Source organism: Maniola hyperantus, chromosome 18 (assembly GCF_902806685.2).
Source record: "Maniola hyperantus chromosome 18, iAphHyp1.2, whole genome shotgun sequence".
Classification (NCBI taxonomy): Eukaryota; Metazoa; Arthropoda; class Insecta; order Lepidoptera; family Nymphalidae; genus Maniola; species Maniola hyperantus.
Genome location: NC_048553.1, coordinates 6,338,546 through 6,358,265, shown reverse-complemented (window position 1 = coordinate 6,358,265; position 19,720 = coordinate 6,338,546). Strand labels below are relative to the sequence as shown.

General features: G+C 30.8%; 1 protein-coding gene and 1 pseudogene across 1 annotated transcript; one reads left to right on the top strand and one right to left on the bottom strand.

Moving 5' to 3' along the window:
• The window catches only part of LOC117990834 (uncharacterized), a 38,315-nt pseudogene extending 33,694 nt beyond the window's left edge, over nucleotides 1-4,621 (top strand).
• Nucleotides 4,622-8,787: 4,166 nt separating this feature from the next.
• LOC138403536 (uncharacterized) lies at nucleotides 8,788-18,738 on the bottom strand. Its single transcript, XM_069504482.1, has 2 exons — nucleotides 17,947-18,738; nucleotides 8,788-17,145 (listed from the first exon to the last, which is right to left on the bottom strand). Exon 2 carries the CDS (start codon nucleotides 11,825-11,827, stop codon nucleotides 10,886-10,888), a length of 942 nt encoding a protein of 313 aa, XP_069360583.1. The 5' UTR covers nucleotides 11,828-17,145; nucleotides 17,947-18,738; the 3' UTR covers nucleotides 8,788-10,885.
• Nucleotides 18,739-19,720: the final 982 nt, after the last annotated feature.

The window sequence follows — 19,720 nt, the reverse complement described above, 5'->3', positions numbered from 1 at the left end:
TTTGTGGTTACTAATTGGTCATGAATTAATAATTAGTATTTTCAACTTTCGAAGTGAGATAACTATATCAAATGAGGTATCATATAAAAGGTATTCACCTGTACATTCTAAAACAAATTTTTCTTTATTTTTATGCATCCTAGTTTTTGAATTGTCGTGCAAAATGTCGAAAAAATACGACTGTAGTACGGAACCCTTATTGCGCGAGCCTGACTCGCACTTGGCCGGTTTTTGTTTTCAGCATTTCTGTCACCATACTATCTGCTAATAGAGATTTGTCAGCTACTAAGAGAGATGTATACATACTTACTAATAGAGATTTGTTTGTTTGTAATCCATAAACTCTTTTCAATGAACTGATTTCAATAATTCTTTCACCATTAGATAGCTATTAACATATTATTGACTAGCTTATGCTTGCGACTTCGTCCGCGTGGACTTCACAAATTTCAAACCCCTATTTCCCCCCCTTGGGGGTTGAATTTTCAAAAATCCTTTCTTAGCGTATGCCTACGTCATAATAGCTATCTGCAAACTTCCTCTATTGAAAAAAACAAATTGGTTTAGAAATCTCAGAGAAATCAGTGTAATTACATATCAAAAATATTGATGACGTAAGTGTAAATTTATGTGTATTATTACTCCGTACGTAGGCATGATACCTATAGTCCGCGACAGGTCGAGATGGCCATTGGGATATGAGGCAGGGGGTCGCCCCGCACACCCGTGCTTGTCCTCACCGGGCTAGCTCGGGGGGGTGTGCGGGGCGTTCCCTCCCCGATTGCCATCTCGACCTGTGGCGTACTTATAGATGGTTCATTGGTTTTGAGATAATCGCAAACATACATACGGATCGAATACATAACCTTCTTTTTTCAAGTCAGTTAAAAATCACCAAATCTTTCCGTCAATCTTATTCATCCGAAACAGAATTAAAGCTATCATAAACGGTTTTCAGTGTGGGACGGGATGTTAACCCGGGCGTCGTGTCGTTGTTCTCATCACACGATGACAAGACTGAGGCTGCTTCCACGCTAACATCATCTAGTTTATATGTATTGAACTTTCTATACCGCGCGGTGACCATTTGTACATTGCCTATAGTATTAAGCAATACGAAAATATGATTTTGTATGACACTATTCTTAGCGCCGGCTCCACACGTTGGCCTGCCCTTGACGCTGGCCCCAACGATATTCGCCCAACGTGTGGATCGGGAAATTAGCTTTGCCAACATTGGGGCCAATGTTAATTTCCCGACCCTCACGTTTGTCGAACAGTGTTGGGGCCAATGCGTGGATCCGGCGTAAAGCGTTTTATCGTTATCTGATCCAATATTAAGGTCTTCACACATTAAGCCGACTCCACTCCGACGGAAGCACGGAAATGTGTGTGTTACATCGTGTCCTTTACGGTGCTTTTCCGAATTCCAAACTAGTAACTGTATTGAACTGTCATACTACGGAGTACGAAACAGCATATTATTTGAAATCGTCAAAATTTTTTTTTAAATGTTTTCAAAATGTGTGCATTAGTACTGGTTGCCAATTCATAGTCGATATGGCTATTGAGAATGGTCTTCAGATCGGCGTTCTTTGATACCATTATTGGATACGGTATCATAAAAACGCTTATTTTACCTTAAATTACACATTTAATTTTTTTACTTAATCCCGTAATAATATTTAAAAAAAATAGAAAATAGGAATAGATTACGGCAAATTGAGTGTATTCCATTTTCAAGAGAAATGTATGATTTTATTGATTTAATATGATTTGATTTGATATTAAGAGTGCGGTATATTTTCTACTTAAAAAGAGCGTAAGTTTAATGATTCAAGTGTTGAATATAAAATATTTTCGCTTTTTAAGTGTACCTACTCTAATACTATAAAATATTAGTGTAAGTTTATTTTATTATTACGAAACTTAATAAGCTTAAATGTTTTGTATTTACGTTTACTTACTTAAAATATAATATTATAATATTGTAAGTAAAATTTTACTGATTTGAGACCTTTATAGTGTGATTGCATAATATATCATATCGCACAAGTAAAATTAATTTGATTGTTGTAATTGTATGAACATTCCTTTACAACTAGTTGAATTAAGAACATTAGTTAGGTGTTTTTCACACTATACCTGAGACTCGCGCGTCGTTCCTGTTTTTGTATGAACTTTTATTGCACTGTATGCTTGATCAACATCAAAATATTCTGTTGTTGATTTTAAAAATAAGTAATCCAACTCTTAGACTAAGGATTAATTACAAAAGCCCAGCTGAGATCTGATTTCTAAAAAAATTAAAGCATAGGCATTTATTAATGACGTTGTTGATCAAGCATAATTAGTAAAGATATCAATAACCAACGTTTTAAAATAAGACTTAAAATAAGATTTTGATAGCGAAAGTGTTGTACTCTAAACGAAAATTGTTGATGCGAGTTCAGGGGATGGCATTGTACAATATTTGTCACCGTTTGTCGTATTTAGTTAAGGTAAGTTTATTCCTAAGTATTAACTGTATTGTGATCTTAATTATCGTACATATTACAATATTTTCGTAATTTTTCTTATACTGCCAAATCACTTGCCCTCGCTCACTCTCCGTTGGTTCGCTGCACATTGTGATATTGACATGACAAGACTGGAAAATAGGTTATTGATAATATCAGGGCTGTTATAAATTACATTATGCTAATTTGAAAATATACTATGCGTTATAATACAGTATTACTACACGAGCTATTAGTCCATATGTAAACAGAACAATACTGACTAAAAATGTATGTGACGTAAGAAGAAGACCTTTTAATAACAATTATTTAGGCTTCGCCGCAGTCGGTTAAAAATTAGTTTATTCTTGACCAGTAACAAATAAAAACTATTGAGTTATTATTATAATATATTATGTATTATATAGTATTAGTATATATTATTATATTTTGTAAATCCAAAAACGTAATAGTGATTTTTAAAATGAAAACGAAGCTAATAATAATTAAATGTGTATATTAATATTTTACTAGATTTAAGCAAATAAAATAGTCAATTATTTATTATGTTTTAGATTGTAGGTTCAACAGTTGGCAATTTACTTGTGAAAAAAATAACAATCTCCTATGATCGCATCTGAGCGTGGTCCATACAAACGAAGTTTGCCAAATTTTGAGAAAACGAATGTCTGAGAATCATTTTTTGTAGAATGTGATTCATTGTTGTAGCTACTAAAAATGGTAGTAAAAACTACTTTTAATTACTACATGACCTCAGACACTTACGTCCCTTTCAAGTTTTTTGTTCATTTTGTGTGAATCTGTCATTTAATATGGATGGAAAAGGAATAATAGCACAATGGCGTCGATTCTGATGTTTTTCTCTTAACTAAATTTAGATTATCTACATCTTTTTCTTTTAAATATTGCGTAAAAGGACGGAAAATGAATTTTAAAGACTAATTTCTATGTACTCTACTAAACAGTATTCAGATACTGGCTCGAAATTTGATAGTTATAAATTAAATTAAGTTTGTCTGTCCTTTTCTTATTACATTGGTAAGAAAAAGATGCGAATACTCGAAACTTAAGTTGCGATAAGAATCAGTACCAATATTTCGCTCAGTTCAGATTTACACACAATAACATTTACTTGAAACTTACGAACTCTCGATAACCTGGTATTCTTATTTTTATATCCTTTTCATAAAGGTTCCGGCGGAAAAGGATAGTACTAAATTTAGAGCTGTCAATTTAGTAATTTAGCAAAATTGGCCACATTGCACTAGTTATAGTATATTCTCAAATTACACAACTCAGAACGACTGAAAACTAACATTTATAGATTGCCATACAATTTTTCAACTTTGTATGTGAAAATAATATGGTCTAAAAGAAAGTATTAGTATTTAGTATTTTATATCGTATGTAATTATTTTTTTCGTTTTAAAGTCATCAATTTGAGCCATAAACAAGACTGACCATTTGTATCGATGATTTTTTTATGCATTTTCTATATAATAATATGTTATATTGTGCTAAAAATAAGGGTGCGTCGGATTAAAAGTAAGATTCTTTTTGATTCAAATAATTTAATTTCTAATGAATAATGATTTATTTATGAAATGGCAAAGGCATATCACACAACAATTTTTTTATACCAACTAGTCATGGTGCCCAGAATCTCTCAAGTTATTGTGTTAATTGTAACATATTTGTAAAAATATGTGATGAATATAAATATGGATATTTCGTATTATTTAAATTATAGTTTCTTTTACGTTCCTTTAGTATTAAGAATGCGAATGTGTCGTCGATTTGGCAAACCAACGTCGAGTGAGGGAACAAGTCAAGAACAAGGGACTGATTTTTACTCATTTATACTCTCAACTTACATTCAATAATATCCAAACCGGCATTTTCTATTTTATTTTTTATTTAACGTCGTGTCGAATTGATACATGAGAGAAGCTTAAGTAATAAGTAAGTCTCCCTTTAGTTTCCTAGGATACCAATAACTATTGTATAAATAACATGATTTTGAATTCGTCTGAAATACTGTATTAATTTTAATAATTGTCTCAACTAATGACGTTAAAATATAATGGATGTAGAATTTTTAATGGCTTTTTATTTATACCTTGCCTTGGCTTTCGTTTTAAGAGATTTAGAAATTGTATGCCTCAAAGGTAGTAAGGGTCTGAAACTCCGTATATTTAGGAGGTAGGTAGACTGAAATTGTGCTGACTTGTATACTATCTTCAGTAGGACAGATTTTGTATGACTTGTACAGTGAATAAGAACAGCTTTTATCAAAACAACTCCAGTAGGACGGATTCCGTATGATATGAGCTGTGCACAAGAAGAGGTGATGTGGCGCGAGCACCGGACCCAAAACCTACAATGAATATAGGCATGTGTCGGCGCCACGTCCATTTTCCGCTCAATAATATTATATCGATCCCAAATGTCTACAATGATCAAGTTGGGCAAGTCCCATAGAACTTGGAAGTAGTAGGTATTATTGGGGCATCTGGATCACAGGAGATCCATATGCCCCAATCTATTAGAATAGATGCCACAATCTATTAGAATAGATGAAATTTATCTATTTGAATCGATGTGAAGTAACAGATGAAATTGAATAGATGAAATTTTATCTATTCAAATAGAGCAAAATGTATTTAATAAATATAAGTTTTATTAGAATACAGCGCTACCCATCTATTGGAATACATGTAATTTAACTATTGAAACAGATGTAAATAAATAAGTATAAATAGATGAAATTGAACAGATGAAATTTATCTATTCACACTGATCAAAACGTATTTTAAAATAGATATTAGAGTATATTATACAGACCCTTAGTAAGAGAGCAGTTCCAAAACCAATCAGGAAAGAGGAATTTGAATGATTAAAACGTAGCTGTATCTAAGTATTCAAACAAATAAAACTTGAGTTCATTTGTTTATTATTGTTTATTTGATTAATATATCAATTATCTATTTAAATTGATTAATTGATGTATCTAATATATTTAGATTTCTTCTTTGTATATTTTGATCAGATGAATAAGTTTATATATTCAAAAAGGTCCATAATACAGAAAGATAATATACGAGAATAGCAAGACAGATGCAGTTTATTTATTAAAATTCACTGGTATAAGAATGATAGTTTTTCAATAGGTTGAACTAATCTATTCTATTTAAATAATAAGATATGAATAGAAATAAAACACTAGTATGTCAAAAAATTCATATATTAATTTAATATTATAATAATTCATTTACATTTTCTCGACATTATAAATCTTTAAAGAAATAAGAATATTACATTTATCCTACATTAAAGCGCCTGATTAAATTATTTTCCAAACACCATTTTTGTAGACAAATCACATTCCTAACAGCACAAATATCATTATGATACATGCAATAATATAAATCATGAGATAACAAATATTTTTGATGTAAGCTTATTAAACTAGGACAGTCTTTATCTTCTAAATTAAAAACAGAATTATTTTTAAACATTTTAAGTAACCATTCACTTTTTTCAAGACCTTTCACATATATAGTTTTGCCATCTAAAATCCTTTGGATGATATTTTTATAATTTTGGTACGGTATGTAGCCTTCATTCCAGAATATCCCTCTGTTTCTTTCAATCCAACATACTTGTTTTCTTACAGTTTTTGTTAAATCATAAAACGGAAATGGTGGTTTGATTAAGAAACTTTGTATGCGGTTGTTACAAATAATAGCTATTTCTTTTAAAATAAATTCATTTTTATCATTTTTAAAACCTTGGATATCTACTATAGCGTTCATGATAGTTTTCGAACTATATTACTTAAGGGTTTATACTCTATGAGCCGATCATTTATTATAAGACAATAGGCTGTAGTATTTTCGGGGATATCTTCAGAATTTTCTATTTCTATTCGCACGTCCACTGGCCCAGTTTTTAAATTTTCATTTTGTCTTGTACAATCAATAACAAACAATGGAGCTTTTTCTTTAAAGGTTAACAAATCAAGCAATGGGTCCACAGGGAGGTTGTAATAAGACTGACGGAATCTACTGTACATTTCATATAATAAACTGTATTTATTTTCATCAAAGTTTAGATTAAGAGATTCATACGGATAATATTGTGAATTAAGAAATAGTGTTACATTATTTGTCTTACAATGATCGAAAGAAGAACAATCTTTGGACTTATTATTTTTCCTGTTAGTTTGAAGACCAAAAATAACATACCGAGGCTTTTCCAATTGAGAAGCTGTCTTAATCGACCAAGAATGTTTTGTAGTTTTAGGCAAAAACGGATATTCATATAAATCCCAGTTTCTGAAAGCCATTTGTATTGGTTTGTCTTTTTCTAATATTTTAAGCAATGTAAGCCTTTCACGGTCTGATACTTTTACATGTGGGACTCGCCATTGTATTCTGTCTATAGTTAGTTGAACGTTTGTAGTATCGTCTATTTTTACACTATTTAGATTGGTGTTACTTCTGTTCAAAATAAGTTCATGTTTACAATTCATAATTATTTTATTATAATCTTCAGCAAATCCCAATATTTTATTTAATGGAATAATAACACTGAAACATCCATCATTACTTTTGATTCCTTTCAGGTTCCAGCCCCATATAGCCGCAACTTTACTTTGCCCCATATTCATAGACACATATGATTTTATTGTAGTTGTTATTCCAGCGTTCTTAACGCGCTCTATTTCAATACCGTTTAATTCATATCTTATGTCTTGAAATAAAAACATTATTGCATTGTTAGTAAACTCCACGGGTGCAGAAAGAGGTTTATGATCTTTGCCAATAATTGTTGCTTTTCCCTCAATGTATATGGAACTGCCGGATGGTAGAATGTAAATATCTTGCTGTTGTATTGGAATCCGAATCTCATCATTTTCTTTAAAACTATTATTATAAGGGCTATAAGTATGAATTTCATAGCTTTCGATCGAGTTATCATAGTGTGGTAATTCAGCGACCTTAAGTATATTCATATTTTGTATCCAAGTGAGCAAAGAAATTCCTTATTACTTTTTGTAAGCTTCTTGAGGGGCTTGATACGTCCTGTGGCGTTGCACAACTCGGGGTTTAGTAATTCGTTTTACTGGAATAATTAGATTTTTATTGAATATTATCATTTTTGTTTTCGTAAATGGAGACGAAGATGAATACTCTCTTTTCTAAAGTCAATGCATTCACCGTGTTCATCAACAATTTTTATATTTATTGATGTTATAATATTTTTATTGACTGGAAAGTAAATAATGTTTTTTGGGACTTCCTTGTATCGATAACCAGGAGGCACGTTCGGTGCAAATTCATATATAACGTGAGATGGTGACCCGTTAGTATATGAGCCCTTTATTAAATCACATTCGATTCGTATCACAGATGAGGGTAGAATGTTGACGGTGTTCTCAGATTCATGCCATTTATTTGCATCTAATTTAATATTTTTAAAGCCTAATATACTGCCTATGCTGTTATCTATATCGAAATGCATTGTTTTAGAACAATTTACTAAACATTTTAAAGTATTATTATTAGGTTTAATTTTTATATCACAATCCGTTACATTGCTTGTAATATAATCAGCTATGTCAAATAAATCATAAGCACCATGTGGAATTTTTATTATTTTATCTTTTCCATAAGCAAATATATTGTTTTTTTGATTTATGTTTGGTATGGAATTGATGGCCGAGAAGTATATCAATCCACACTCATAATTATCATCTACATTTAAGGGTGGTTGGAAATACGTATCCAGAACGGACTTTTTTCCCGCGATGGTAATTGCTATACTCATTATTATGTATTAAAGAATATTTTACTTTTCCAAGCTATTTATTAACTCTGCATACTATTATATTTACACCAAAAATTATACAAAAATTTTAAACTCAAATGTCCACAATTATAAGGGTGGTCCCGCTGAATATTATTATAGTTATAATAAATATTTGATCCAAGATATTTAATTAATTCTTTTGGTGGTTTTAAATTACCATAGCTGTCAAAGTACTCAATATAATTATTACATTTCGCATAGGCTACCCAATGAGTACCAGGATTTATTGAATCATCTAAGTTAATTATACCACATTCTTTTTTGTGAGGGTATTTAGGTAACTCATCTCTCATAAATACTCCGCGGAAATGAGGGATATTTTGAGAATAATTCAAAATATCTATATTGGTAAGAGCTTTATTGGGTAGCCGAATATTTAGTTTTTTTATCAGATACATTAATTCCAAAACCTTCTTTATATGTCTTAATATTCAACCCATTTCCAAAAGGTAAAGATCCAATTTTTTTATTATGTTTTTTCAACGCTTCCAAGCGTTTTTTCGCAACTTTATAATCATTAATGGCTTTGGTAATTCCCGCTGTACCGCCAGCTAAACTTCCAGTAGCTGATAATCCAGCGAATATAGGTATTAAAGGCATATAACCCCCCGTTTTCGGAATAGGTATAATGCGAGGAATTGTAATATTTGCACTCTTAGCTAGTTCCTTAGCTGCTTCTACTGCCAATTTTACGGCCAATTTTTTGCACGTTGGTTTAAGTTTCTGAAGATGTCTCTTTGCATGAGCTATTACGTATTTCAAGTTTTTCTTTATACCTGTTCCAGAACGAGTTTGTATACGTTTACTTTTCATGTGTTTTAAACCAGAACCAGTTTTAACTTTAGCTAACATAGCTTTATTAACAATATGTGCTGCTATCTTTTCTCCTAAACTAGCATCAGATGCCGTTGTGCGGTTTTTAGCCATTTTCATCAGTATGATATCAGCTTTATGACGATCAGTTAAATCTGATGATTTCTGATATGCTATATCATGCGCTTTACAATATTCATCCAGCTGGTTAGTACCGCTTTTATTATTGCGCAACTTTTCATTTAACCTCGTACCGGGTCCACAATAATTATATCCAGGAAGGTGAAGCTCGATGGGTAAGTGATTAATCAACCAATTTAAGATACTGCTCTTGACCATGCTCTTTGGTATACTAAAGGCAATTTATTAGACCGCTTAAATAAGTAAACAATAATTCAATCCTACAGAATGACATTCATCTTGTCAATCCAGCTATTCTCAACAGAAGGTAAACCTAACCATTTGACAAAAACTTTATTTCCTTTCCTTTTTAAAACTTTTTCTACAAGGTATATGTCCGGATGTTTTGTTTTCTGTAATTCTTGAGAATAAAATGACCCCAAAATAGGTTGACCTCTTGAATCTTCTAATAAATAAGTAATAGGAATTGTTTCATTCACTTTAATGATTTTAAATATTTCTGTTGACCAATTAGGTGTATATCCCTTTTCAAATGCTCCTTTATATTTACTTATACGTACAGAATCACCAACTTTCAATCGCCCCAGCTTATTTACAAGACGAGACTGACTTTTTTGTAGTTTATATCTTTCTAATATCATTCTCTTATTAATTGCATCCACTTCACATGGCTTCCGATTGATGGTACGATGATGAGTATTATTATAATCGTCAATGATCTTATCCAAGGTACCATCAACCCACCTATATTTTCCTTTTAGGCTAAATTCTTTATATAATTTTGACTTTAACGTTCTTATGAATCGTTCTGCAATTGATGCTTTCTTTGTAGAATACGTTGAATAATGATTTATTTTGTAAGAATTAGTCAACTGTTTAAATTTATCATTATAAAATTCGGTACCAAAATCAGTTTGTAAGTTTTTGGGTATACGACCACCGTTAAGCAATGTTTTAAACGCATTACACACAACCTCCTTTCTTTTATATTTGAGTGGATATGCCCAAGCATACTTTGAAAATGTATCAATAACCACCAAAATGTATTTATAACCTGAATTTTCTCTTGAAACAAACTGCATATCTATTAAATCAGCTTGCCATAAATCATCTATATCTTTCATTATTACTCGCCTTCTTGGGAAATGTACTCTAGCATACTTATGGATTTCGTTTATCACATCTAATTTGCTCATTCTTGATCTTTTTCTTGTTATCGTTCAGTTTTTCTAAATTATTTACCCTGGTTATCATTACCGTGACTAAGTCATTTATGGTTGTAATTTTTTTATTGCAGTCGGTTATAAAGTTGTCAACGTATTCTTTCGTAACACTATCAGATGCATTTACAGGAATATGTAAATTGGTTATTATTTTATTTTCAGCATCTAAATTTCCATCATTTAATATCTTCAGAGAAAAGTTATTTGTAACAATATTATTATGAAATTTGGGTTTTTTATTCAAATGATGCCCAAATTTATCAACGTTCATGTTGAAGTATTAGCTGCATACTAAAAGAACTGTGAAATATACCATTACTTTTGTTCTTTGATGATACCAGCTTCTCTAAGTTCTTCTATTATTGATATTATTTCATTATCATGGCTAGTATTGCCAGCATTTTTTGAAGCAATAAGCAATTTTAACCTATCGACTAATTCATTCGGATCATCCCAATATACAAGATCTGTATTTGGTTTAAATTTTTTTTTAAGAGTTGATAATGTGCCACCCTGTTTTGAACTAATTTTAGAATCGAAAAATAAGGGTTTTATTATTTCTCGATACTTAACACCTTTATCTCCTTTAATTTGTCCATAAGCATGATAGTCTCTTTTATGCGCGTTAGTGTTATATAATATATCTTTATATACAAGTTTGTCTTTGTCTTGTATAAGCGACAAATCAGGTTTCTTACGTAGTAAAAGTTCTTTTAAGCCAGGAGTTAATTCATATGATCGCCCACCAATGTTTAGCATAATAGTTTTATCTCCCATTAAAGGGTTTTCAATTTTAGTAAATCGTACCTCTGAATTTCCAATCATTATGTTTTTATCGCTTTCCTTTCGTATTCCAAATGGAATATCCATATTGTCATAAATATCGATAATATCATCTTTTTCTAATGAAATGTCTAGATCTGTATATATTTTTTTTTCGAAACTGTCAATTTTATCTTCATTATTATTATTAAATTTGCCAGTATGTGAATCGTATTTTTTTTCATTTAGATCTTCATTTTCCATGATTTTACTTAAATTTCCGTGAGACATCTCTTCATTTGGTTCTTTATTTTTCTTTTCCTCTTTACACGTAGGTTTAGAGGTATCAACTAACACTTTTAATGGCGCTGTTATAGGTTTCAAAATCCTATTCAGATTTAAATCTGTATGATCATCTACGTTACGCATATGTTTTAATTTATTTTTTATAGAATTAACTGATTGTAATAATTGCTTTTTTAGATTTTGCTCCATTATACCAAACTCATGTACGACAGTTCAAAGATTTTTTGTCAATGATTGCTTTTTATGTTTTTCCAATATTTATATGTTCATTGTAATTATAAATATTATTTAAATATAATAAAGGTGTCAAAAGTTTTCCTATATCTCCCTTTGTTCATATTACAGTCTTTATTAATTACTAAGAAGTTATGTGGCTCCTTCCACACCGTTGTACAAACTTCTTTAAATTTGGACCATGATATATCCGAATTAATGTGTTCTTCGAATACGTGTTTAAGATTGACATCATCTTGTTTAAATAAAATCAGTAAATTTGCATTGTCACGTAATAATTGTTTTGGGATTTTGGAATAAGTTTGAGTTAAATAAAAACAATCTAGTTGCTTGTGTCTTCCCATCGCAAAGTGAGTACGTATATTTGTTTGATCCTCACATGCGACGTCATCGAATATGATTACAGAGTTTGGTAAAGCTTTATTAGGATGAATAATGTTACTGCCATCAAAAACGAAAAAATTCACTTCCGGAATATTTTTTAAAACAGCAGCTAAAAATGCGTACTTAGGTTGAAACGCTGTTTTAGAATATAAATATATATTTTTAAATTTCAGTCCATTAGAATGTAATAGCAAATTAAGCATAACATTTGTTTTTCCACAATTTGATGGTCCACAAATTATACAACGAATAGAATTGGGTAAAAGTTCACTATGCTTTACACATAATTTGTCTTCACATAATTTTATAGTATTTATATTTAATGAAAGGGGTTGTTTAATCAACTTCATCATACCATTTGATTTATAATCCATTCATCCAAAGTATTTATAGTTAAGCTATGTAAAATACCAAAACCATATTATAAGGGAAGTAAAAATCAAAATAAAATAAGTTACAAATCATTTATTCATAAAAATCTTATTAACAAGCATCATTCATATTTTTATATTTGTACTACATGAGTAACTGAAAATATACATAATTATAAGAACAGTATGCAGGTAAGTAGAATTTCTTACACTATAAAATTGTCTTTGCATGCCCCCAGGGTAAGGTTTCTACTTGATTCGATAAAATTTGACGTTTATCGTCATTCCTGTTCAACACAATTTTATTTATTTGTTGAGTATATAATACATGCTTTATAGATCTTATTATATTCATTTTGCACCTTAAAGTTTTATCGTCTCTCAAAGTATCTCTGTACTTATTTAAACTTAGACGTTGACTAATACATTTAGAAATACCTTTTGCTTTCTTTACTTTATGCTTTAAACTATTTATATAGTAAAGTTTAGCCCTTAAACCAATGAATTCTTCTATGATGTCACCTCCTAACTCATCTTTAAACAGACCAGGCACTTTCCCATTGATTAAAGGAATACCAAAAACATTTAATGCTGGATAATTGCTTGTATCAAACTTACAAATATTTTTCTTAATATCTTCGTAAACATCTCTTGTTTCTATGAAGTATATTAAACTATCTGTATCAGTATAACATAATTTTGCTCTTTCAGAATAAAGTTTTTTCACAAAATTGTAATGAAACTTATAAAGATGTTCCTTTGCATATTCTAAAACGGTAAATCCTATATAAATCGGTCTATCAAGGATTATTTTTTCTTTTTCTAATTGAATGGCTACAAAATTTTCAGAGAACACTGAAACATTTTTTAAATTAGGGCGAGCAATTAATTTTTCAGCAGAAAGGCATTTTTTCGTTTTGTTATCATTGTCATTCCATTTTGTGACTAATTTAACATTAACTTGTTTGCGTTTATTTTCAATAGTTTTGCCAAAGACTGAGTTGTTTAATAGTTTAAAAAAGTCTTTTTCGAATTCAGATGTAGCTGACTTTCTTAATCGTGTATTTAAATCAATATATTTCTTTAAAAAGTTTTCTTGGCGGAAACATAAAATACGATAACATTTCCTTAATATCAGACCGTTTCTAATACATTCTTTTAAATGCGTATAATGAATTACATATTTATATTTATCATATAAATTCGCAATTAATTTTGAAGTCTTTCCTCCTGGTGGAGTGAATTTTTCCACGGCAAATGGCAAATCTTTATGACCGTCGTGTAAAATATCAGGATAAACAAGGTCTACTTCTAAAATATATCCAAAATCAGAATCGTTAGAAGTATCAGAAAGATCAAAACTTGCTATTTCTTCTTGGGATAAGAAACGGAAATCAGATACCGGTATTTTTTTAGTCATAGCATAACCATAGAGATTATTGCAATCTAGATAAAGCAAATAAGTAGAAGGTTTAGAATCATTATAATCTGGAAGGTATTTGTTATTAGCTTTAGCATGTCGAAGTGAACATTGTGCTAATCCTCCTCGAATACCTTTTTCAACAAACTCATAAATTTCTAAATCATCGATCAAATCTAATTGTATTCCAGTAGATAATAGCATTGCATCCCAACTTAAACCAGGAGAAGACATATAATACAACGGATCCAGTTTATAATAAAGCAAACAGTTTTTTCTGAAACTTTCAAATATATCACATAATAAGACAACATCACTCTTTAAATACAGATCTGTGTAATCACCAAGCGAATGAATATCAAAAGTTTGCCATATCAATTTAGCACGTTCATAGTCATCATCACTAATATGTTCTAATTTTAAACTATTATAAAAGTTTTCTTTTGGTGGTAGCTGGATTTCCTCAAATTTGTCCCATGAATCAACGTAGTCATAGGGATAAATTCCCTTTTTTCTTAACAAGTCAAACTGTTTTCTAACGGGGAAACATTTCTTAAAATGAATTAGATCGTTTTTTGATAAGTTGTTACTTAGTATTTCTATGCTTGAATTCAGAAATTGAAATGAATCTATAAATCTCATTTTAAAACTCTCATTATTACAAACTGGCACAAATTTTGTTATCGAAAGATATTTCTCTTTGCTTTTAGGGATGATTTCAATTTTTCCCGGATGCTCGGCTAATTTCTCAATAAACAGATGACTGTCATAACCCGACAAATTATGAATAACAATTGGTACATATGAACACTCTTTATACAATAAATTACAGTACGAGTGTGCAGCGCCTCGGTACTGTCCAGTAATGTGATCATGATCTAGGACTCTATCATCGAATAATAATTGGTCACAAACGTGACAATTAACGGCGTTTCGAAATTCATCCGCTTGAGTTTTTGTTAAGGGTAACATTGGTTTTTTATCCGACAAAATGTTGTGAATTGTTAGTATCTCTTCAATTAAATATTTTACAAACTTTTCTACGCAATCTGAACCTCTGTATGAAACATACTTATTTAAATTTGAATCATACGAACAACAAACATAAAATCCGAAACAAGAAGCTTGATGTCGTCTGACCCTGTGTGTGCGCTGGGTAGATGTTTTATGGGGATCATCAACGCGAAGCAATACACTTTCAAAATCAGCGTAAATGACAAATTTCACTTTTTGTTTTCTTTCGTAATTCTTAAATTTTAGTTTACTGTTCTTATCCGGTAATTCTGTAACTATTTTTGAACAGTTATGTTGATCATATTTGATTTTATTACAGTAAAACTGCAAACATCTATCACATAAAAACATTTTACCTTTATGCTTAGTGTTCTGTTTACGTACGAGACGCAGAAGATCTTTAATAAGACAATAATGTCCAATTCCATTTTTTTCAATGTATAATAAATTAATATGATTTATTTTTTTATTCTGTGTGACATACAAAGGTCCAGTTACATTATTTTTAATATCTAAGCCATATACTTGAATACTTATACTACTGTTATTTTTTTCAAATAAACTTATGTCTTTTGAGGATGGTGGAAATGACATTCCGCTCGTATTAAGTATATCTGCATAGTTCGGATATGAACTGGTTCTGCATACATTATGTTTTGATGGAAACAAAGCAGCAATGACACACCACAAAAAACAGTGATTATCATTGTTTTTAATATTTAAACAACTCTTGGTATTTTTAATTTTTGTAGGTAAATCAATGTACATTCCACCTCGTAAAGGATTATATTTACTAATACTAATTTCTAAATGACTTATTGAGTGAATGGTCCAGCCCGATTTCTTGTGTTCAAATTCGGACATGTTACTTGTAAGCGCGCTTACGAGATTATCATAAAAATAATATAAATCTGAAGTACAAAACAGTGTTTCGTATTTAGTACTAAATGATTTGAGTTCCATTTCATAGGACTCGGGTAAAGTATAATATGCAAAAAGTTCAAAATAAATCTTAATACATTTATGTTCATTTATTGATGTTTTAATTAGGTTTAAAATTTTCGTTTTACTGTCGCACATAAAGGAATCTGGGTCTAAATAATTCTCTTTTTGTGGGATATTCAAACGATAAGTGACAATTCTATTTTTAAAAGCAGTAGTAATTATTTCTATATTTTCAATATCCGTTCTAACTAGACATTTAGATTTATGAATTGTTGTTCTTAAATGATGTGAAATTTTATTTTTAGGTATTAAAATATTACATTTCTCACATTCAACCATCTTTGTCTTATCTTTGAATTCACAACGTGGTGGTTCAACGATGTTCGTTGTAGTAGCTGTAAGAAATAAAACACAAATTAAAGAGCATAAAACATTATTTTAATTGAATAACAAAAAAGATAAGGAATTATAATTATTTCAATTGAATATAAAGGAATACAAAAGAAGGAATATAAAAATGCACGCCAGATTTTACAAACCCTTTATTAGTACAAACTCGTAAATGTATCTAAAATAAAATATAATAACTCTCTGCATCATGATGCTTAATGCCGAGAGCCCACCAAGCTTCGTGAATTCATATTTAAAAATATGAATTCACGAAGCTTGGTGGGCTTTTCTTGTATTCTTTTCGAACTGCCGCTATGAATTGGGATAGATGGCGCCAGGCTTCTGTATCAGTATTAGTTCTGTTCTTAACTGTAACAATGGCCTGACGCCATCTATTCATTGGTGGAGTGTTTTCAATTTCGTTGCAGTTATAAATTTTTAATTCGATATAATGAGTCCCATTTTTCGACTCAATTAATTGTCTGCTGTGCCCATTAGCCACCCGCCGTGTGATATAACTTGCTAGCACCGGTTTTGCAGTGGGAGCTGTCGGCATTTTTTCACCTTCATCCTCGGAGTCACTGCCAAACAAGTCGACAGCGGTTATTTTTGCTGCTTTTTTCGAAGTATTTGCACTCGCTTGTTCGGTCTCTCGCCTCCTTTTCTTCTTACTATGAGATGAGGATGAAGATGAGGTATCGCTGCTCTCGGCACGCGGAGAAGGGAACAGCAAATCAGCGTTGTCAGACCTGTAATTAAAGAAAAATGCTATCATTAAAACAATTGAATCGAAGTTTTAATTTTAATAAACCTGAAATTAAAATGAAATCGAGAAATCCTAAGAAATCTACAATTTTATATTTATTAAATTTTTAAAATAAATGGAATAGAACATTAGTAACTTTACACGCTTTTGAATAATCGGTAGGTAATGAATAGAAGAAAATATTCCCTCCTCCGTTTCATTACCTTTTATTAAAATCACCTATAAAGTTACTTACTTACTATTAAAAAGTATGTCTATTATAATATATACTTTACTATAAAAATAATTCAATTAAATATATAGTACTTCTATATTCTATTAAAATACTTCTATTAAAATTATATATACTATTTGGGCTATAGGTACTTTCAATATACAATTACAACATATTACAATTTAAAACATAAACAATAATACAATTTAAAATTAATGGAATTGAACATTAGTAACTTTACATGTTTTTGAATAATCGGTAGGTAATGAATAGAAGAAAATATTCCCCCCTCCGTTTCATTACCTTTTATTCAAAACACCTATAAAGTTACTACTTATTATTAAAAAGAACGTCTATTAAAATATATACTACACTATAAAAATAATTCTATTAAATATATAGTACTTCTATATTCTATTTAAATACTTCTATTAAAATTATATATACTATTTGGGCTATAGGTACTTTCAATATACAAGATAAACATGATTATGTAATTAAAATGATGTCATATTCAGAGTACAATGATTTATTTACAAAATATAGCAGTAAACGTAGGTATGTACTTACATTTTAATTTTGCACAGGAAAAACTTCTGAACTGCTTGACTTGAGGAGTTCTGCACGATGAGACTGGTAGCGAGGGAATAAGATGATCCTCATGTGTTATGAAAACTTAAATAGTTCTGGAGACATGTAAATGTGTGAATAAAAAAAAGCATCACAAGCATTTTCCCTAAGGTGAAAAATGCTAATCAAATTTAACACTTAAGGTGAAAGAAATAACGAAGTTAGAGTTAAGATATGAATAATTTTTAAATTTAGACTATGATTTGCCTCTGGTTTTCTTTTCTGCCGCATTGGTAAAGTTTGTATGGTAAAATGTTCAACTAACAAAAATAAATACCAATTTATTAACATAACAATATTTCCATGTATCTTATGTTTTTCAGCCGGGTTTGGTTGTCATAATTAAAAGTTTCTTCCTTCAAATTAGTTTGAAAAATATTCAATAAACGGATATACACTTACATTAAAGTTACTCATAAAGGAATTCCTCTAACCCATTGGCGAAATCTTCGCGTCAGCGTAAAATTCAGTAAAGCCATACAACATCTCGCCTCTGGTTCTTCTTTCAAACATACCACTTAAGGTTTGTATGATCAAATATTCAATGAACAGACATATGCAACAATTATTATCCATAACAATTCTATTTGATATTATATTATTGTTTGCAGCCGGGTTTCCTCGTCATATTTTTAGTATGGTTAGCTTTGTTTAACAATAACACAATCATCATCATCATCATCATCATCATCATCATCATCAGTATGATGGGTTGATTTTCAAAAATCCTTTCTTAACGAATGGCTACGTCATAATAGCTATCTGCATGCCAAATTTCAGCCCGATCCGACTAGTAGTTTGAGCTGTGCATTGATAGATCAGTCAGTCAGTCAGTCAGTCAGTCAGTCAGTCAGTCAGTCAGTCAGTCAGCCAGTCAGTCACCTTTTCTTTTTATATATTAAGAAGCTAAAATGTCAGCTGAATCATAATAACGAATCGCTTGTCAGCACATTATTCAAATCAGCTCCATAGTTTAGGCGCTACGCTGGAACATACATTAATACAAATACATACAAACATACATACACTGCTGAAAGCATAACCCTTCCTTTGCCTTAATCGGTTAAAAATATTCAATGGGCGGACAAATTATTTTATATAGTTAGTAAAACGGATACGTACAAGAACAATGGGGTGTCGAAATCATCGCGTTGGGTGGCATTGCATTGTGTTAATAAAAGCAAGCTTTCACAGCAATATATCTCGAATAAAAAATGTTATTCAAATTTAACACTTAAAATTAAAGAAATAAGTTCAATTATAGAATATTAATACGATTGACTACTGCACCTACCTACACCGTCGGCTCACTACCGAGCACGGGTCTCCTTTCAGAGTGATAAGGTTTTGACCTCTACTAAAGAAGTCTACCACGCTGGTCAAACCTAACTTTCATAATATCGTCATCATGATCAACCCACCGTCGGCTCACTACCGAGCACGGGTCTCCTTTCAGAGTGATAAGGTTTTGACCTCTACTAAAGAAGTCTACCACGCTGGTCAAACATAACTTCTCATAATATCATCATCATCATCATCATCATCATCATCATGGTCAACCCACCCGCGTCGGCTCACTAGCGAGCACTGGTCTCCTTTCAGAGTGATAAGGTTTTGACCTCTTTTAAAGAAGTCTACCACGCTGGTCAAACCTAACTTTTCATAATATCATCATCATCATCATGAACAACCCACCATCGGCTCACTACCGAGC

What these genes read in the sequence shown, in the direction of transcription:
- LOC138403536 (XM_069504482.1), bottom strand. Translation starts at nt 11,827, where the DNA reads ATGGAGCAAAATCTAAAAAAGCAATTATTACAATCAGTTAATTCTATA.